Genomic DNA, 20899 nt, shown 5'->3' with positions numbered 1-20899 from the left:
AATGTGAAACACTGTTTGATTGATGGTACCTGCCAATGTGTGTCATTGGCTGAAGCACTAGCTCCCAAATTTGGGCAGCACCATTAACACAATGTAAAGTAAAGCCTAAAATTATATACATCTCCCTCTACATATTTTAATGCAGAGAATGTGTTCTCACTGGAAAAATAAAACTGGGGATTCATGTAAGACACTGTCTCATACTTTTATGGTTCCATATGATGAATTTAGAAATTTTATTTTGCATAATTATAATACAAATTTGTTGATGTTAACCAATTATTTTTAAGCAGGTCAGCATGCTTGAGAAGAATCATTGCCTGTTTTTTATGGTTTCTCTTGGACCTCCTGTAATTGTTTCTTCATGTGTTTTGCTTCTGTAGTAAAGACCTCAAAGTGTGTACTTGAAGAAACACTATACCAGGCTTAATGATGTTAGAGACTCCTCTTTATTTTCCTTGAAGTCACTCTTGTAATGGTTTAAAGTGTAAGTTTAGGGTCAAGAAGGCAAAAATGCATGCACAATTCAGAGGATATACCATTATTATGGCTTGGAATTGTAACACCTAAAAGACCACATTGTAGTGGACGTAAGAGGAGATAAGTTTTTCCAAGTTGCCTGCTTTATTTGGTTTATGTTTTCCACGTTGCAATGCTAACAGTTGCAGACTCATTTATTTATCCTAGTGTAAGAGGTTACCTTGGGTCAGGGTCTTGAAATTATATATTTATTTATGTATAATTGAAAAGTATTTTCTTCCCTGCCCCCCATGGGAACAGCATGGAATATTTTTAGTTCCTTCCTCCCTCTCCTCTCCAACAAAAAAAATTTAGCTGCTCCTTAAAAAAATGCCTTCTTACCTCCTTAGTCAGACTGCTGAAGATGTCAGTGCCATAAACTTGCCATGGAATTTGCTATAGAGGTTATGAGTATGCAGAATTTGTGTGTCCATCTTGCTTTTCAGGTGAGCTAGTAGTAGAGTTCTAATTTCCATTGAAGTTAGAACTCAACACTAATCAAAAAACAGGCCCAAAATAGTCCTGAGTTAGAAAATTGTCATCATCATGCCTAATGCTGTGTTTTGCATTTGCCTCACCTTCTGTGGGAGTTTTGGGAGGACTCAGTGGAAGCAGATTTGACCCTAGCATGAAAAAAAAAAGGAAAAGAAAGAGAAACATTTATCCAGCTGTCATCCTGCTAACATGGTGTAATTTGATGTACTTAAGAACAAAAATAATGGCGAGCCGTCCAGTTCTGCTGCATGGGAAGTACATGTAAATGCTGATACCACTGGATTATGTTCTGTCCTTGTCTGTCCTCTTGCACAAGTTCTGATTCTTCACAATCCAAGTATGAGCCCATCCTGCTAATGGCATGTAATAATAGCAATAATGATAATGATAATAACATATACTCTGTACAGCGCTGTTCTCACCATTCAGATTATTGCTTTGGTGGATATGCAAGAGCAAAGAATGTGTAAATAACACATTGTTATGTGGTTTTTGTAATACATTGTAATGTGGTGTTTGAGAAGCAAATTTGGCAGAGATCACTCTGAACTTCACTGAGTGTTCATGAGCCTTAAAAAAGCTAGTGAATACTGAGCAGGAAGAGTTGCTGAATTCCTGTCTTTTTAGTGAGAAGTTTAGAAATGGACACAGGAAAGAGTTGTTGTGAGAATATAGTGACAGGCATGAAGAGAAAGAAAGGAATTGCCTTCTACTTTCTGGAGAGTTATTTAGTTTTCATTGCAGATGTGAGAGTTTCATCGATGTGTCTTAATTGAGGTGAAAGTTACACTGTCTTCCATGATAATTCAGTCATGTTGAAAGGTACTTGGTACCCCAAACACTTTGCAGATGTACTAAGTGAGAGAAATGAAAGCTGGTAGAAACAGTTTTACCTGATTTTTTTGAAAGGATGGAGATAAAGCCCCCGAGTGATATATCAAATACTGGGCTAGCAGCTAAAGAGCTGTGGGCCCCTCAGACTGTATTTATCTCCTTTGTTCACCTGTCCAACAACTCCTAACTTTTTTTTTCAAAAGTGAAGGGCTAAATGATGGAGAAAAATTAAAAATACATTGGCTGCCCTAGCCATCTTACTGTCATCATTCTTAAAAAAGGGCCCCGAGCAGAAGTGAACTAAAGCAAGCAGTGTCACTGGAAAAACACACAGTGGACATGTTATGAACAGTGAAGAGAAACCTTTTAGAACTTGGCATTAAAAAATTCTCTTGTGTGCTTCCAGAAGGACTTGTCCTAAATGTCTCTGCTGGCTGTGTGTAGGTGTGTCCTGGGTAGTTCTGTGTCTCTGAGCACAGTAAGTGACATTTCATTCCCATCATCCAACAACATGCCAGCTGTTTGCCATGAATCGTAGGTGACTTCATTTTATTTACAAAAGATTTGAAGTCATTGCTTGTTGGAGATAAACAATAGGACAAAAAGATAAACTGGGAGGCTCAGTTACAGTCTGGCCTTTTCTGTGGCTTTTTACATAGCCTAAAGAGTGCCAGGAGGAGGAGGAAAGGAAGTGAAGGAGGCAGTCCAAGTGACAACATTCTAATGTGGTAGGAATGCATTTTAAAACAGTGCTGTTAGAAAGGACACAAGGTAATCTGGTTGGGTAAGGAAAAGTCCCTTTGTGTGTCCATGGAATGTTGACCGTAACCTGAACGGGGTTAATGGAAATGTACACACAGTACCTGTATAAACACAGAGTAAACAGTAGAAGGGACAATGCAGAGTTGGGTTGCTAACAAAGCAACAGAATATGTCCTGCTACTGCTGCTTGGCTTCACCTGCCACAGATGGCACACAATACTGCAGGATGTGACCTCAAGGTTGCTGCGGGTTTGTGGGAACAGAGCTGTGCTTCAGGAGTGCAGCCTAAATCCACAGCCACACACCCCCTGAGCAGGCCATGTCCATGAGAAACGTTTTGTTGTCTTCTCAACACCCTCTGGGCAGAATGGTCATGCGTCAATCTTCTGGCTGGTAGGATCCTCCCTAGTGGACATTTTCCTTCACATCCAATAGGAATGGATGGGCTGAGGAAAGGTAGGCTCCTGGGTATATGTTCATTGAAAGTGCAGGGAATTCATGGATCCCCTTATTTGGCAACTCATGGTTTAGATTATACACTTGTCAACAACAAAATATCACACGTGTGAAAAGTAGAGCACGTAAAAGGTATTTGACATGGACTTCAGGTAATATTACAGAAGGATCTTTATGCAGCAACAGAGTCAGGAGAACTTACTCAACAAGAGAACAACTTCCATGGCAGAGGCTAAGCATTCAGCAGTGAAACAATATTTAATATTACATTTCAATATTTCAATAATTGCACTTCAATTTGGCAAGAAAGCTTTGTCCTGAGGGCAGAGATCACTGAAGAATTCAGTAACCTCAGCTGTACAATTAGGTATTTCTGTAAATGTAGGGGCGAGGTTATCTCCCTGGTCACTTCACACACAATACCCCTAAAATAATGCCTGGTGATAGTGGGATTCCCATCCTATAGCAGGGCTGAATATGTTTGAAGAGGGACAAGCAGGCTTGTATGATCTGTAAGTGATAAGAAGAGGCTGCTGCAATCAGTGCTGGCAGCAAGTTTACATCCATCTGTATTGAGGAGAATGATAAAACACCAAAAGAAGAGCGAAGAGAAGAGGGGTTCTTAAAACTGGATGTATGCTATACAGTCCTACTAAAATATAAAGTTCATTAAAAAGGACTCTCTCCATCAATAATCTATTGTTAGTCTTATGCCAGATAAGCTTATTGTAAGCTTAATCTTGGTTTAAACACTACATTAAAATGTAAATTAAAATCAGTGGTTGAGAATTCTGAGGTTTCAAACAACACTAATTCTTATCTTTGGCTCAAAGCAATGCACTGACCACTTTTCTGCCTGCCAGTTTTACCATTCTAGTCTATTTTCTGTGAGAAACTCTCCCTGTGTGTATATGCAATGGATGTCCTCTGTTTTCTAGAGGACAAGAAATAAAAGTATGGCCTTCATCACCCTTAGACTGTTATCAATAATTGATTTGAAGTGCCTTTGAGTTTTAGAGGAGGTTGGAAATTACAATCATGTGTCATATATAAGGTAAAACTTCAGGAGATTCTGTATCTTTGAGTGCTCAGGAAGAAAAAAAAAAGTGAGAGATGGCATAATTAGTTCAAAAAAATTATATATTTAACTTGACTGGAAAGTTTACAGCCCTGGTAGAGCCAACCATTTTTCAAAATTTACTAATAATCCATTTTAATTTCTAAAGGCTGGTGAACTTCTGCAGAACTGAAGCTTCTTTCAGTATTAGGAGATGCTTTGTAAGCGGGAATCCTCATTGTTCATAGCTGTATCCCTTTTTTACTTTTATACTTTATGTTTTGACAGTGAGTTCCACAATGTGACAGTATTAGGTATTTTGCAATTTAAATAATAATATGAAACCTTTGATTATTTCTTTGAAAGAATTGTTAATAAGCAGCATCAGAAGTCGTAATTAGGTTTGTCAAGTTACTGGCAACAGGGCACAGCTCAGGCTAAGTGAAGCAAAAAAAAGAAAAAAAACATCCTATGATCAGTTAAAGAAAATACCTCTGTGTCATAATACAGTGAACTGTAAGCATGTATGGATATATCTGACCTTTGTGAGAGGCAATTAGAACTCCTCAGTTGCATCCTCCAACTGGTCATTAATGAATATTCTCTTGTAATAAGTTACACAGTAGACTGCTTTTGTGGCAGAAGTGTTATTATCTGCACATCAATAGCTTAGTTCCAGGGAGAGAAGTAATGTTTGTTTTTCTCAATCTGGTAAATTGTGCTTAAAAGGCTTGGGTATAGCTTCCTTCCCAAAACTCTGAGACTATTTGTGTAAATGCTAGTCATGAAGTCTGAGAAATGGAGCAGTGACCACATCTGTCTAGTGAATGGCTCAGTCCTATGATCTGTGCTGTTTCAAAATTAGCATCTCTTGGGACATGGTTGGCTTTTTGGAGGCATAAACTGTCTGAAAAGCTTACATGCATTTCAGCTCCACTTCTGAATTAGCATTTTGTCCCACAGCAGATCAAACACATTTTGTGTCTTTTAATGAAAGCACTTTTTATTTGTGATACTTTGGCTGCTCTGAACTGCCACATAACCAATAGATTGGACAGTGTGTTAATAAAAAAGTAAATGTTTCTTTGAAAGCTGAACTTCTTAAAGTGAAGGAAAGTCAGTAGGTCAGACATGAAAAAAGGGAGAACAGTGATTTGAATGAGAGTGCAGTACAACTTATGTGGATTGATTCTTGGCTGTAATTCAGATTTTCTGTGTAACTGGGTACTGTGTAATTGTCTGCATCCCGTGTTTCCTATTTCTGCCAATCTCACTGATAGAGACACTGAAAAACCCAATATGTTAATTTCTTGAAGGACCTTTGTCAGTGTGCAGTGCAAAGTGATGCAAGACTGATTCAGCACTAATAGTAGATGTTGTGGTGAGCTGAGTCTTTACATCACGGAAGGGAAAAGAGTTGCACTTGTGGGAAATGAAGAACCAGTATTAACCATCTTCTACCCTTGAAGCAAACAAAAACCCCACCTTGCTTTTAGGGCCAAAATATTCATGTGCAAAATGAGGGTCACACCCTTCACTTTGAAACAGAACATGGACATGAGTCTGAATCCCACATGTCTCAGATGAACATTTTAGCAGCTAAGCTGTTATTGTGAAGAGTGTGAGAGGGCTTCAGCAACAAAATGAGAATCTTTATCCAGCAAAGCTTTCATCTTAATTGATGTAAGTCGTGTTAAAATTTCAGTCAACTGTCAGTTAAAAAAAATCCAAATGCCCCCCCAGAAAAGCACTAATTTGTAATCAAGGTTCCAATTACCATTGTTTTTCAATGGGAAATATGAGAAAAAGAACCAAACAGCTACAGTGCTGTGAAAAATAATAAATTTTAGTTTTTCCAAAATTTTCTAAGTTTCTTTTAATGACTTGAACTCCATTATTAATATTTTCTGAGCTGTATGTGATGGTGCTGACCTTTCAAACCAGGTAAAGTAACTCATCTTTCAGCTCTGTAATGTAATGGAAAGATGTTGAGAGGAGGAACCACACTAACCTTACTGTGGCTTTTGCAAGGAAATGCACTTCTTTCTGACCCGGATATAAACTTGAGCATGCAGTATCTGGACATGATGCAGTGAACAAGCTTGGACACAGGAATTTATATCACAGTGGCCTCATTTTATATTCTTCATCTGTGTTGCACATTGTTTTTATTGATAAAGAAGGGAGCTCAGTGAACAGTGTCATGGCTTCCTGTCCAAGAAAGGTTTTAAACCCACATTTTCTAGCATCAGGCATGTGGCTTATTCCCATCCTGTTCTAAGCAGTGCAAAACAGAGAGGTCAGCTGTCTGCCCTACAGAAGAGACAGGATTGAGAAGGAAGTCATGTTGCTAATGAATAGATGTCATACCCAGAGTACCCATGCTTGTGCTGTGACATCTGTAACAGAGGATGCGTTTCTTGATGCATCTGTTCAAGGAGGAAGTTTTATGTTATAGTTTGCCTGTTAGGACTTGATGAGCACATATCTACTCAGGTAGAAATGATGGTAGAAATAAAGGAGTACTGGGTTTAGTGTCAGAGCGTGTCAGTGTGTTCCTAACTCTGACAATGAGTTTTAATTGTCATGTCAGGATATATACCTCTCTGTCTCCTTCTGTAGGAAAGAAGCCTTCCAAAGCTGCTAATTCTGTGGATGTATTTAGTAATGCCTTGAGATGCTCAAAATTTCAGGACATGCTCTGGAGAGCTGCTCAATATTTATGGAGCTGGATTGGTGCAGAGTTAAATAGCAATGTGTCATCACTGGAAACTGAAACCCAGTACTTGCCCTAAAAGAGCTTCAATGCAGGCAGTTACTGTACAGGCTTTCCCTGTGCTGCTTCTTTAAAGACTGAAGTCATCTTGAAAGACACCATATAAACAATGTCTTTCATTTTCATGATCCGCTCAGTGATGCATTTATGCATGATCTTTGTAACACTAGTGTTAGATACTTCTTTTTAGGAAGTTTTGCAACAAAGGCGGTGGTCTACAATGCTTCCTTGAATATGTTATGGCAGTCTTTGGATGGCAAATGCTTGTCCCACTGACAAGGCCTCCTGTAGAAGTGTCTGGTCTCAGAGAACAGCTTACCCAATGGATCAGGTCTCCCAGGATTTGCAGAAAAGGCTTTTGGGATCAGCTGAGCTGGGCACACTTTGCTTTATTTTCTTTCATTTTTGATTGGTTCAGATGGTCCAAATATTTGCAGAACTCCATTAAGTCCTAGTTGGGATGAAGTCATAAGTTCCACTTTCCACCAAGTCATGGAGCCTGTCCAAATTAGTGTCAAAGCCTATATAATGCCTTGGCTATATTGCAGGCTTGTATAGTATCAAGATCCTGTTTTCACAGCAGTTACATGGTTGTTACTTCAGTGAAGAATGATATGGCCCCTTATAAAGTGCACAAGCTGACGCCTGTTTTTTAATGTAATATTTACACTATTCAAGGAGCTAAAAGAAGGCTTTGCTTTAATAGATTCCTTCAGTTAATGTTTTTCCTTATACAGATGGGTTATTGTTTCCAGCTTTTGATACCTATGCAGCTTTATATATTAAAGCTCCTTTTTTTTTTTTTTTTTTTTTTTTTTTTTTCTGTTGGTTGGCTTTTTTGCCCTTCTCTGTGCTCTTGGAGGAAGGGAAAGGTTCTGCCATTATCTTCAAGTTGCCTTGTGGTTTTCTCTGAATATATTAAAAAAAAAGGCAAAAAAAAAAAAAAAAGCCAACAAAAGAGCAACCCAGCACCCTGTTTTTGCACCCCACACCACAGATTTAATTGTTTTTTATTTTCAATTCATCTTCCCCTTCTTGATAGAAAGCATGGTTTACCAACTTTTAGCATGGACAGAACTCACATAATTTAGGCAGTTAAATGTTTGTTTTGGGTTTTTTTCCCAATTGCTCTGATGTTACAGGTGTGAACATGACTCTCTGTTAAAAATGTCACTCAGGAAATTTCTGTAAATAAGTCTAATGACTTCATGGGGTGGGAAAAAAAATCTACAGACTCAAGTATAAATAGCTTTCTGGGACTTCATATTGAAATAGAATGCCAGGTTTTATCCACATTATCATTTATTCTAGCAAAGTAAACCACACATTGACAACCATAAAATTCTGGTGTGAGCAGGGAGTGTGCAAGACTGCTGAGACTGAATGGACTCTTTTGCTTAATATGCTTCCAGACCAAAACAACTTCAGAAAGTGAAGATTGTTTAGTGGAGTATCTGTTAAAATTTTTTAACCTCAGCAATGCACATCTTCTGTCTGGGCTTTAATTCAGGAAAAAACATTACACATTGTGTTCTACTGAAACAAATTTTTTCCCAGGTTTAATTCCAAAAATAAGACTTAGACTAAGTGTTCAGACTAATTTGTAATGAATGGAGAATGGTCAAAAGCAGGATATATCCAAGACCTTGCCTCATTGTCAAGCTAATCATATATACAAATATAATTTAGGGTATCAGAATCTTCTTGTCATTGGTTCTGATTGTGAGATTTCTAGTGGTTTGGGTTCAGGTAGGAAATTGTTCAGAATCCTGATTTTTTTTTCTAGTGTATCTATCCTGATGCTTTTCAGTCTGCGCCTTTAACAAAGACATCTAGAAATGTTAGTTGTAGCATTCAAGCATTTATACTTCTTTTTTCTCCTAAAGAATCTTAAGGAGAAAAAATATTGTAGCTTATTTTGGAATATAAAGGATGAGTTCAGGCATTCCTTAATTTATGTGTGTTTGTTTCTTTATTTGGAATTCAGAATGGAGGCAGGAGAAATATAGATAATACATATGTATTTACTGTTCTGACAGTGTTCTTGTCAGGTGTACTCTGCAAACTATTATAGTTGTCATTAGGACTTTTATAATTTTCTGCAGAGAGACATTTCAGAAGGTCACATGAGCACTTGCTGCATGTCAGATGGGTGGCTCAGTCGGGTTCCCTGCAGATTGACCTGACTTCACACTTCTAGATAATCTCCCTATTCCTGTTGTTCTCTTTGAGGATGATTAGATTATCATATAAAAATAATGCTGTATTTATCCATTGTATGTTTTAATTTACTTTTCCATTGTCAAGGTCATATATTGATTTTTTGCCGGCGAGGTTAAGGTCTGCCAAGTGTGAAACTGTTGTCAGGGTTGTGGCTGCCACTAGATATTATTTTGCACAGAAAAGGGCAGCAAAAGGCAGTCTACCAAAAACATGAGGTGTGGTCATTCTAACTGGCTGTTGGTAGGGAGTTGCATATTTCTGTAATGCTCCAGACACAGACATTTAACACAGATATGGGTCTGTCTGATTCCTGCTTATTGTGGCCAGGAAAGGGAAATAGAGAAAATCAGCAGAACTTCTCAATTAATGTGAGAAACATCACCTTGTTATTAATTGCACCATCTATTATCATGAGGTGGTACATGGTGTGTGCATAGCATTTGTTGATATAGTTGGTATCTCTTTATTGCCTTGCCAGCCTTTCATACTTTTGGTACAGTAATATTCATCTGCGTGATGCTTTGTTTAATTCTTCTGCTCTTCTTAGCTGTTCAGTTGGATGCAAGGGATTAATAAAGTCTTATGACCTGGGCTATGTGACCTGACACTGACCTGACATGTGTCTGCACTGCAGTCCTCCTCTAGATGAGGACAAAGCTGTTTTGTCAGTGTCATGAATGGAGATGCTCCTTCGGTTTACATGTTGAAAATCCAGTGGAAGGAAGAGAGGAGAAGATCCAAATCTTGGTCATGACTTTGTTTTTAATTCAAAATAAGAAGATTTTGAGTTGTGCAGAATTGTTGTTGTGTGTTGGTATGTACCCTGGCAGGAAATTCTCAGGTTCCAAGGTGTTTTCTGAATGTGGCTCAAAAACTGTGTTAGAGCTATTTCTCATCTCTAAACCAAATAATGGTGGAATAGCTGAGGTACTCTGATAGGCCTACACTTTTAATTTTGTTGTGTATATCTTCCAGGGTAGCTTGTCTAGTGTGAGTAAGCTTGCATACACAAAAAAGATTGGCAAGATCCACAGTCTTCATACACCTTTGGTCATCCTTAGGATGAGTCGAGTGGTTCAATCTCTTACCATATGCTAGGAGTGTTAGTATTAGTTACTCTTGGTTTATAATGGGCCATGAGGTTCTTGGAAAGCAATCCTCATGTTAACAGTGATTTACACCTATGTAGAAATAAATATATTCATTAGAAGGAAATCTCATTTCCTTTGAGCAGTCAAGGAACAAAAATAATTGGTTCCTGAGTCAGTGTAGGTCTTCTTTTAGAAGGTTCATTGAGATTAGCCTACTGAAGATGATTTCAAGTGGATTACCTGGGAGGTAAGGAGATAAGGATTAATACTTCTCCTGCTGTAACTGAGGGGATGCTTTTGTGCTCCTTTGGATGTTCTGAGATGTTGCTTGGCTTTACATGGTATGGTAGGATTAGGACAGGATTGAAGAGAATATTTCAGTTGGAGGGACTGACAAGTCACCTGCTACAACTGCCTGACTAATTCAGGACTGATCAAATTAAAGCAAGTTGTTAAGGACATTGTCCAAATGCTTCTTAAATAATCAACAGTCCTGGGACATCAGCCACCTCTCTAGGGTGCCTTTTCCAGTGTCTGAACAACCTCTTGGTAAAGCAGTGCTTCGGAATGTCCAGGCTGAACCTCTTTTGATTTATTACATCAAAATGATGCAGTCTTTATCTTCTTTTCAGGTTCCTATTTTTTTTTTTCCCTATAGCAGTTGTTAAACCCCTTTGCTGGTGAATTCCACCATCACTATAGCAGTAGGGAGACCAAATAATTTATAAGATCTGTCAGAATAAAGATACGAAATGTAAACCTGCTATCTGTAAATGGGCTGTCCTTCTACTTGGAAACACAATATGTTTAAGGGACTGAGGTTTGCTGCTTAGATGCCAAAGATAACTGTATCTCCATCAAACTTTGTTATTCTGTGTTCAGTAATCTGAGCTGAAAGGGATTCTTTTTATCTGGCATACCATGGTGACAGTGCTGACTTTACACTTTCAGAAATGTTTGTAATAAATGCCACACATCCATGTGCATTGTACAAGAATACAGGGGAGATAACACAATAAAGAGCAGAGCAATGAAGAATCCCAGGTGGTTCTTGAGTGGCTTTCATCCTGTAAAGTTGTCTTGTGTAACCTTGCCTAACTTTCTGTTTCAGGAACAAGAAGATCCTAATAAGCTTGCTACCAGCTGGCCCGACTACTACATTGACCGCATCAATTCCATGGCAGCAGTAAGTTACCTCTCCTGCTAAACAGGGAAGATTTCCTACCACAGGGATGTGTTTCTTTAGGAGGAAGTCCTTGAAGGAAAAGAATGTTAGCCCAAAGGCATAACTGGTTTAAAATAGGGCTTCCAAAAGAAGAGTGTGAGGATTAAGAAAGAGCCCTGCTCTAGCATTAGAAAGCACTATATTAGAAAGCACTATAAATATTTCCTTTTATTATTTCTACAATACTGAGAACTGAAAACAACCAAATTATGGTCTAAAATGAAAACTGAACATTTCAGGTCTGAAATGAAAACTGAAGAGAATATTTGATGAATCAGCAAAAAGCAACTATTTAAAAACTAGGTGAAGTTTTATTTTGTTGTATGGTTTCAAGTTGATTTGTAACCAATCTGCAAAATAACACTTGGGTTCTTAGTTTAGTAGAAGAATTAAAGAAAAGGTAGTTGTTTATTTAAGATAATATCGAGTAATATAAGAGCACATAATTAAAAGAGCACAAGGCTGTAACACCTTAGATGTAAGATACAAGCCAAGAAGGTATTTGAGTAAAACCTTTTTAATTGTCCCTGTTCAATAGTTGTATACTGTGTCTCTTCCTCTGAAACATCCAGTTAAGCTGGTCACCAGCAGAAACAGAGCATCTGCATATAGTGTTCACTGATCTCCTTTGATTTGATAGATTTTACATTTTTAAATTTGATTTTTTTATTGAATTTGTAGTCAGTTTTTTTCCTCCAATTACTCCTGTGCAGTGTCTACTTGGCTGTAGTTGATGGTTGTGCAAAAATGTCGATAAGAGTTCTGTTCCTAGCATCTTAGGTAGTACACCTTGCTTGCTTACTTATGCTTTTATTTTAGATTAATAAAGACTTCTCTTTGCCTTTTGTATTGTTATGAGCTATGAAATAATTTCATAAAACTAATGTCTTAATGGATGCTAAATATGCAGTAATGATGTATTTCTCATGGTAAAATGTCTTGCCAAGTAAAACAACCTAAGATTTGCAAGCTACAATAACTCACTTAAGAGGATAGAGGAAAAGCTGCTTTCTACTTAGAGTCATGAATAAACAAAACTATCACCTTCCTTTGTGCTATATTTTCATGGGGCAGAGTAAGGGAATAGAAAGAATATGGACTTATTTTTAGAAAAGACATTGAGCTTTAGTGACTGGCATGACACTCTGCTTTGATTTCCTGACTGAACAAATTTACTCTACTAGGGCCATTAAGGGGGAAAAAAATGAGTATGAAACCTTGCAGTGTTACTGAGCCAAATACTTCTGGTAGGATTTGATCCAAGGCCTCTTGAATCTACTGAAGTTTTTCCATTGATTTCAGTGACTTTTTGGTTAGTCTTTAAATGATCTTGATGTAAACTTGGAGTGAATATGTATACACCACTGTTACAAATCTGGAACAGCTCCATGGAATGAGACTATATTTTGGCCTATGTTTCTAATTTTAAACGTGTTTTAAGAGCACCAATAAACACCAGCCCTGGTAATGTTGTTTGCATGCCTGGATGCCAATGCCTGAATGATTGATAACCTTTTATTTGGCTTCAAGACTCGTGATTCACTCTTATGCTTGAGGTGTTGAGAAGACACACTGGGGTTAAAACCCCTGCTTCTGATTTGCCATTTGGTTCCTTCATTTTTCAGCAGGTGAAACCAAGTTGACTCGATTTTGCTGAAATTGTATCAGCGGAAAACTGGAGTAATCCAGCTAAGAACCGGCTCCAACACACTTTAAAAGACATGTTCTGTTCATTATTATTTAGACCTCTGAGATTTCTAACTTTCAAACAGTTATTTTTGGGTACCGTATAATTTCAGTTCTAAATTTAGTGGGGTTTTAAAATTTTTTTTAAACTGCTTCCAAGTGGAGTTGACTTTGAAACTGTGAAAGAAAAACATGTTTCATGTTGCTTCCCGACAATATCTAGTGTATTTCAGTTTGTGTCTCTTGGGCACTATCAGGTATTGCAATATTTCAATTGGAAGTATTGCAAGAAGTATTGGAGTTGAAGTGGTAGTAATAATCACAGAAGTGTTAGTTTAAAATGCCTTAAATCCTGCTTTTAAGGAAATTTTATCTTTGCATCTCCTGTGGATTTGTCACATTAGAATCTTTTCATATTTGTCTTGCACATCATTTTTTATGTCCTTTTTTTTAAATTATGAAGTCTTTTTAAAATATATACTAGCTTGGCAAGTATGTTCCTCCTACTCACTGAATGAGTGGAAATGGCACCTTTTTCATGCCGATATCATTAGGTATCTTTCTGTGGACTTCAGTGGGCCAGGGCTCCTGTGCTCAAGGATCCCTTTCTCAGAAGCCCTGCTGTGTCTGCCCTTCACAGATTACGTTTGAGAGCAATGTGGTGATTCCTGACATGTTTGACGTTCCCTACTTGTAACCTTAGACCACTATGTTAGGAAGCACTTTAAGTCACAGATTCCTGATCCAGTTCAAAAAAACGTGTATTTTATGTACGGTTTTCTTCCCATAATTGTTTCTGTTGCTATGACTTCTCAGATTTTTACACATTTTAAGCCAGATTCTCACAAGAGCAAATGTCTAAAACTGTGTCTCTTTACTAGTGTGTGATTCACAGCACGTGGAGGCATTGTCCCAGACTCCAGGTAGTCTGACTGGAAGGCAGTAGAACGTTGGTACACTGTCTTCTGGACCAGTCATTAAGACAAAGGGACAGCTGCTAATCATGTTTAATTTAGAAAGCGAAGCCTCCAAATTTGTCTAGTCCCCTGATCTCTGTGTGCTATAAATGATACTGGGGGAGGGGGACAGGGTGCATGCCCACAATAGAAGACTCTTTCCATTATCAATGTCATTGTCATCTGCTGATTCATCAAAACACAGAAGTTTCTTTTCTTAAAAATAGAGCAGCTGCCCTGTTATTATAACATGTAAAGAAATGTCCCTGTGTTCCGCCTGCTCTCCTTGCCCCATGACACTACTTGGTAGCACAAATAAACACAGCTCGCAATTCCCTGGGGAGGAAAAATTCTTACAGCACTGTGTTGCTTTTATGATCTTGGCTGTGGATGCATTTTCACGGAGAGACTTTCAGGTGAGCAGTAGTTGAAAATTCAGCTTTTCTGGAGAGGTCACTCGGTCGAGATTGTGAGATGGGTCAAGATTAATAAATACAGCTGTAACCAGGACCTTTTCCTTGACTCAGAAAACATTTATTTGAGGCAGAGCAGCTTCACAGGAGGTTAAAAATATATAAATCTTTCAGCAGAATTTAGCAGGTGGATGATAACTTTCTCCTATAAGTTGGATGACATATATGTTACTTTAAACTCTACTTGCATGAAAGTTCAGGTTTTTTTTTTAAATAACATCCATTCATAGTTTATTGTTTATAATTTTTTCAAATAAATTTATTCTAATAATAATTTATTCTATTGGTTCAGCCTTAATGTAGTTAGAGATATGCACCTTGAATTTCAACTGAGTATAATGGCAAGTCAGAACATCCAGGTTGATTTTTCACTCTTCATTCTTTTTGTGTCTTACCTTTTTCATTTCACACATGTGAGGCTATGAAGTAAAATTAGGTCTGTTATAGAGTGTATTGTTGCTGATGGTTTATGCCTTTTCTTTCTTTTCCTCTCTCTCTTTTCCCCACATGCTGTCATCAAGTATTTTCCTTCCTGGTAGTTTTGGGGAATGATTAGCCGTTAGGATAAGGTGTGGGAAAAATCTGTGCTTTTACAAAAACTAAAATTTTTCCTTTTAAGTGGAGCTAAAATTTCAAAATAATTTCTTATGCTACCTGAAGTTTTACATATAAAATTCCACAAAAAAAGATTGTTTTCACAAATTCTTGAATTTTTTTAACTGGCAAATCAAGTGAATAGATGCTGTACTTTCCAAGGTGATACACTTGATCTGGAAAACTTCAAATATACTAAATATGCTTATGAAAAGGGCCCTATATATAAACTATCTTTTAGTGCCAGAAAAGGACCTGGCACTTTTTTGCTTCCCCTTCCTAGCATTTTGGTTAACTGATGGTAACTATCTGCCTCCTGAGCCCAGCAGACGTTAGTCCTCGAGTGCAGTTTGTTCTTCAGGAAAGCAATTCATCAGTCAGCCACGTGAATGAAATCCAAATTCCAGTAATGACAGTTTCCTCCCCTCTGTCTCCCAGGGACAGTTATGTTTTTTATAACTCTTGCTGAGAAAGCCATTTCACAATGCAAACCCAGTTTCTTTAGTGAGGGCATGAGGATTTGAATTCCTGGCCATTCACAAGAGTGAGAAATGAAGGGTTCTTGGCTGCCTGCAGCTTTAGAAAAGGGGTTTTCCTTAATCACCCTCTGTTGTAAAGGCAGGATTATTTGTATTTGTTTCATTTGGAAATGGGCCTTTTTCACTCTGAACAAAGTACTGTTGAGTGCCTTCCTACCATCCATTTGCTTTCCCCCCAAAATGGCTCAGAGGAGAAATTAAGCCATTGGAGGAACGGGAACTTTTCAAAGGAGCATTTATGGGCCAAAGGAAAGATGACCAGATGGGCTGTCACCCAAGAAAATACAAATCAAGCCCCAAATCACACCCGAGGACTTTGCCATCCATAATGCCTGGTCAGGATTTCTGTTTATTTTTCGAAGAGGGGGATCATATACGGCTTGGCTTAAGAATTTCAATTTATGTTTCTGGCTGTCGGGGGATGCTGGCAAAAGATAAAACATCATCAGTTCATTTTCCATCAGTAGCGCTCTGTCATTGCATTAGGGCAGGAAATAGCTTGCTCTGTGACTGAGTGAATTTGACTTTAGCGTGGATCAGAGAGAGGAGCCCTAGAGTTAAACACATCTCCCCATGCCAGCTGTTCTGCATAAGACGGCAACAGCGTGCAGCCAAGTGACCACCCTCAGCATCCGACACGTGCTGGCATCACGTGCCTTGCAAGAGCAGTGGGAGCCCTTCCAGGGAAACTGAGGTTCCTTGGGATGGTGGCGAGGATGGAGAAGGTTAAAGGAGGTTCTGGTGAGACAAAGGTTTTCTTTGCTGCTTGCTAAACAGTAAAATAAAGACTGAAATATTTTGCTGTGGTGAGCCATAATTGTAGCTACTCAGATTCCACCACAGAGAGGTACAATATCAGATCCCTGATAGATGATACTAGTTTAATTGGGTTATTCATTTGAGAAGGGGTTCAGAGCTGCTTTCCAGATACCACTGAGTGATATCCACAAGAAGTCCTGCCAAAAAGAGTCATTTATCCTCTCATTTTACAGCTTGAGCAACTAAGAAGACAGAGCTATAGGCTAAGAATTTCCAGCATTAAGTCTTGACTTTTTCAAAAGACACACATGGGACTTGTGAGCCTGGGTGATATATGCAAAGGGCACTGCAGAGTCTTGCCTCACATGACAAGGTTGCAGTGGTGCTGAGTGTAGATCTGGAACCCTAATTTTCCACTGATATTTCACTTTTTTTAAGGGCTTTATCTGACTTTGAGAATCATATTTTTTTTTGTGTGTATTCTACTCATTGTCTCTTACCTTAATTTACAGTCTCCCACAGCAACTTCAGTTCCAGCTGACTGCAAGCTCTAGTATTTGCAAGCTGCATATGGGGAGGGAGATCTAGGCTTCATGTGTTTCAGTTTACTTGTTAAAAAAAAAAAGGATGGAGATTTTTATGATGCTCTAGCTTTTTCCAGTAAACGTTCCTAATTAATAAGGGCAAAGTGTACAGGGAACACCAGCATCTTAAAACAGGTGCTATCCTTTGCATGGGGAAGAAAAGTCAAACATGTATATAAAGAAAATGTAATTCAGGGTACTTGCAGGCTTTCTAGTCACTTGAAGATTTTATGCTTTGAAACCTGACACAAAAGTCTGGTTTGGGCTTTTTTTTCCCCTCCACCCCAAATCCCTCCAGTCATGTCACTCTAATAAAAGATATTGCCTCTCCCTACAAACTTTGCCTCACACATCCATAGATCACCACAGCAGATTGCTGTTCCAAATTAGGTACAGTTTTCTGCGGGCATACTGGCAACTGTGATTTTTGGGGGGTAATCTGAGAACCCTAGTTTAGCCAGTGTGGCAAAGTGATACGCTGCTGCCAGTCCACACGAGCAGCCTCATCTGGATTCAGTTTTGTAGCTGAGGCACTGCTTTCCTAGTGAGAGGTCAGCGGGCACCTCTGCATGTGTCGATAGGATAGTTGTTTTTCATAATTCCTGGTCTGTCTCTCAGCTTCCACACAGCTCAGGCTTTCCTAATTGCCACCTTCTTTTGTGACCAGATGCAGACTCTGTATGCTTTCGATGAAGAAGAAACAGAAATGAAAAATAAAATAGTTGAAGACTTGAAGACAGCTCTGCGGACGCAGCCCATGAGGTAATGCTGTTTGCCTTTCATCGCGATTCGCTGCCTCCACACGGCCACATGTGACACTGCCGGCAGTGGCAAGGACAGAAACCTCATTGTCCCACCTCACACAAGCCTCTCTGAGGTTTCAGACAATCCTCAGAGGGCCCTACAGTCCCTGGTCTGGGCCTGCTTAGCTGGCAGGCTAACTAATTTCACACTAATGCTGAAACATAGAGTTTCAGGAAAATAAAAGACAAAATGTACTGTGAAAAATCTGTGGCAGATATTTGCAAACATAGGGAATGACTGTGAAGATCAGATTTTAGTCTTCACAGCACCCTGCCCATCTCATGTAATTTGATACACTTTGGGCAAAGTCTCAGCCTCTACTTTCAACTTTGAATTTAAGCTTCTCCTTATCTTTACTAATGTGAACTGTTTAGTACAAAGCAGCTAATCCATCTGACATCACCTTGTTTGGCATTATTCCCATTCATTCTGTGTTGTAACTGTGGCACAGAAAAATGTAAAGATACTTTATTGTGTACTGTCTTTGAAGGTAAGGTCATCTTTCTTTTTCTGGGAACAAAGCTCTGAACAATAGCAAACTAACTAGCATAGAAACCTTCTCAATTTAACACTTGGAAGAGCAGTGGGGAGAAACAATAACTTTAGTTCATAAGATTTCAGGAAACACTCAAAAAAATTCTGAATGATTTTTATATTGGCCAAATACTTTTGTACCCACACCATGCTGAAGTCATAGTTTCAGAGAGCTTCAGTAATGCCTAACCAAATACAGTTCTCTTTTGGGGAGGGGATCCTAACCAAGCAAATGAAATAAATAAATAAAAGCAATCCAGAAAATAATCTCAAAGAATTTTCATTGCAGTTACTTTGACTTGAAGTGAAGATTTTTTGGGACTTCTTGCAGAGCTATGTGCTGATTGTGCTTCTCCCTTTCATAATCTTTAAAAAATTGACTGCGTGCAGCTTCTCTAGTTTTTACCTCCTGTTTATTTCCTGTTCTGATGGGCTTTAAGAGAGCACAAAATCATATTCTGGTGCTCTTCAAGCATACAGATTTATCAGGCTTTGGTAATTTTACGTGTAGGTAGAGTGAATGCTTTTAACGTGGAAGCAGAGAAGTTGTTTCCTGAGACCTAAGTCAAGAGTGACTGTTTGATGCTGTGTATCACTGTCCTGAAGCAGAGAACACAGTAAAATGCAGCTGGACTCTATGTTAAAATGGAAGCTGAGGCAACTGTCAAACTCCCAATTCTCTCCAGGCTTTTAAACCAAAGTCCTGTGCAGTTGAGACTTTATATAACAGAACTGTTACGTTAATGTGGAGCTGGTTTGATGATTGCTCTGCGAAGGTGACAGCTTTCATTGAATGTAGCCACAGCAGCAAGGCCTCTTTGCTTTGTCCAGCTGGAACACTTTGGTGGCCACTATTGGTTGTTCTGCTGTGTCATTTTGAATAGACAGCCCAAACTCCTTGTTGAGGACATTGCAATAGAGAAGAAGAAAGAACAAATTCAAATGAGCATTTGAGCAAATTCTTTTGCTCGAATCCTTGCAAGATTTTTCTTCTCCAACCTGTATTGCATCTGCTGGATCACCTTAATAGCAGCCTGTTGCTTCATCTGTTTGTAATAACCCTGACAAGCACAAGCATTGGTAGAAGCATCTATAGGCTGCCCTATAAAGTCTTCTCAATTGCTGGCAATGGTTGTGGGGCTTTTTAAAAAAAAAACAGTTAAGCCAAGCCAAATTTTGAGTTAAGTCCTGTCTCTCAACTAATTTCCAGCGACTCAATTCGTTAGCTGCCAAATGGGCTGCATGCCAGTGCCTGATCAACAAGCCAATTTCTTCTTGATGGAAAGGTTGCAGTAGAGAGGCCCTCAGCTCCATCAAATCCCTCTCATAAGCAGTGTGATATCTCAACCTTCAAAATACTAGTCTTTCTAGTTTAATTTGGATATCAAATCCTGTTTTGTTTGCCACCTCAATTCATCAGGCCTCTGAAGAAAATAGAGACCTAAATTCACACAGGATTCCAGAACTGTCTGGAATCCCTTTATGATAGCAGGTTACACAGGGCCTCTGACAGCTTACCAATAGGCTCCTCTGCTTGAATTCTCTGATCCAGAGGGATCAAAAGAAGAAAAATACTTGCATTTGGGTCTTTGTTTTATTTTACTGTAAACTGTGTCTCTTCTAGTAGATAATGCTGAGTAATTACTAAGCTCTGCCTATATTGCAACCCACCTGTTCTAACAGTTAAAAATAAAGCAGACCTATCCAAACTCAAGTTCCTATCCTCTTTGTAGAAAATGGGGTAGGAGTATCCCTGGGGCAGTTTCTGGTCCCCTTTGAGCAAGTGTACCTTGTTTGATATTTAGAAGCTGCCCAAAAATAATAAAGCCAGGTTATGTCTTAGTGCAGGGGAATGATCACAGCCACAGAGAACAAAAATGCTACATCTGCATCTTGTAAAGAAACACATTTTCTCTCAGGTTTGTAAAAACTCAGAACTATAAACAATTGTGATGACAAACTGTTGGACAGAAGCAGTGGGAGAAGAGCTTTTCATTTGGTATTTTAGTGCCCCAAAATGGAGGTTCAGAAGTGCTGCAAAAGCAAAAACTTAAAAGGGACTGGGAAAAAAATTGCTTTTTTGGAGCCCTTGAAAAATACCTTCTTTAGTCTGAGTCATCACTCATTCCTTTTACTGTCTGCATTTCTCTTTTTTTTTTTATTCAGATTTACCTCCTGCTATTTTTTGTTTGACTTAGCAGTGTTGCATCCAGGTACGTTCTGAAGAGGATCATGTATGCAACTAGCAAGCAAAATCCATGATGCTGAATTTTCAGCAGTTCAGTAGTTATCAGGATTATGTGTGCCCCCTGGTTCAAAAACTAATGCTGCAGGGAAGTGCAGCCTTGCCTGTTAACAGGGTGGGGACATCCTGCTCTCTGCACACCCACAGCATATGATCTTTTGGTCTTTCCTGAGCTGCATCAGGTCTTACAGGGAAGCTGTACCCCCAACACTTGGAATCCATCAGTGGGTCAGTTCCTCTTTGGCCACCACATCTGTATTTGGATGAAAGGTTTATTATTAGAGCTA

The 20899-nt window shown here is 38.8% G+C and overlaps 1 protein-coding gene across 2 annotated transcripts in view; it reads left to right on the top strand.

Annotated features, from left to right (window-relative positions):
- Positions 1-20899, top strand: part of DAAM2 (dishevelled associated activator of morphogenesis 2) — a 204899-nt gene that overhangs the window by 116061 nt on the left and 67939 nt on the right. For both annotated transcript variants that reach the window (XM_059467440.1, XM_059467439.1), the window contains 2 exons: positions 11325-11399; positions 17697-17791. In XM_059467440.1, coding sequence (XP_059323423.1) covers positions 11325-11399; positions 17697-17791 — 170 coding nt within the window. The remainder of the gene's footprint in view (positions 1-11324; positions 11400-17696; positions 17792-20899) is intronic.

The sequence above is a fragment of the Ammospiza nelsoni genome, chromosome 3, assembly GCF_027579445.1.
Source record: "Ammospiza nelsoni isolate bAmmNel1 chromosome 3, bAmmNel1.pri, whole genome shotgun sequence".
Lineage (NCBI taxonomy): Eukaryota > Metazoa > Chordata > Aves > Passeriformes > Passerellidae > Ammospiza > Ammospiza nelsoni.
This window is presented reverse-complemented; position numbering and strand designations above follow the sequence as displayed.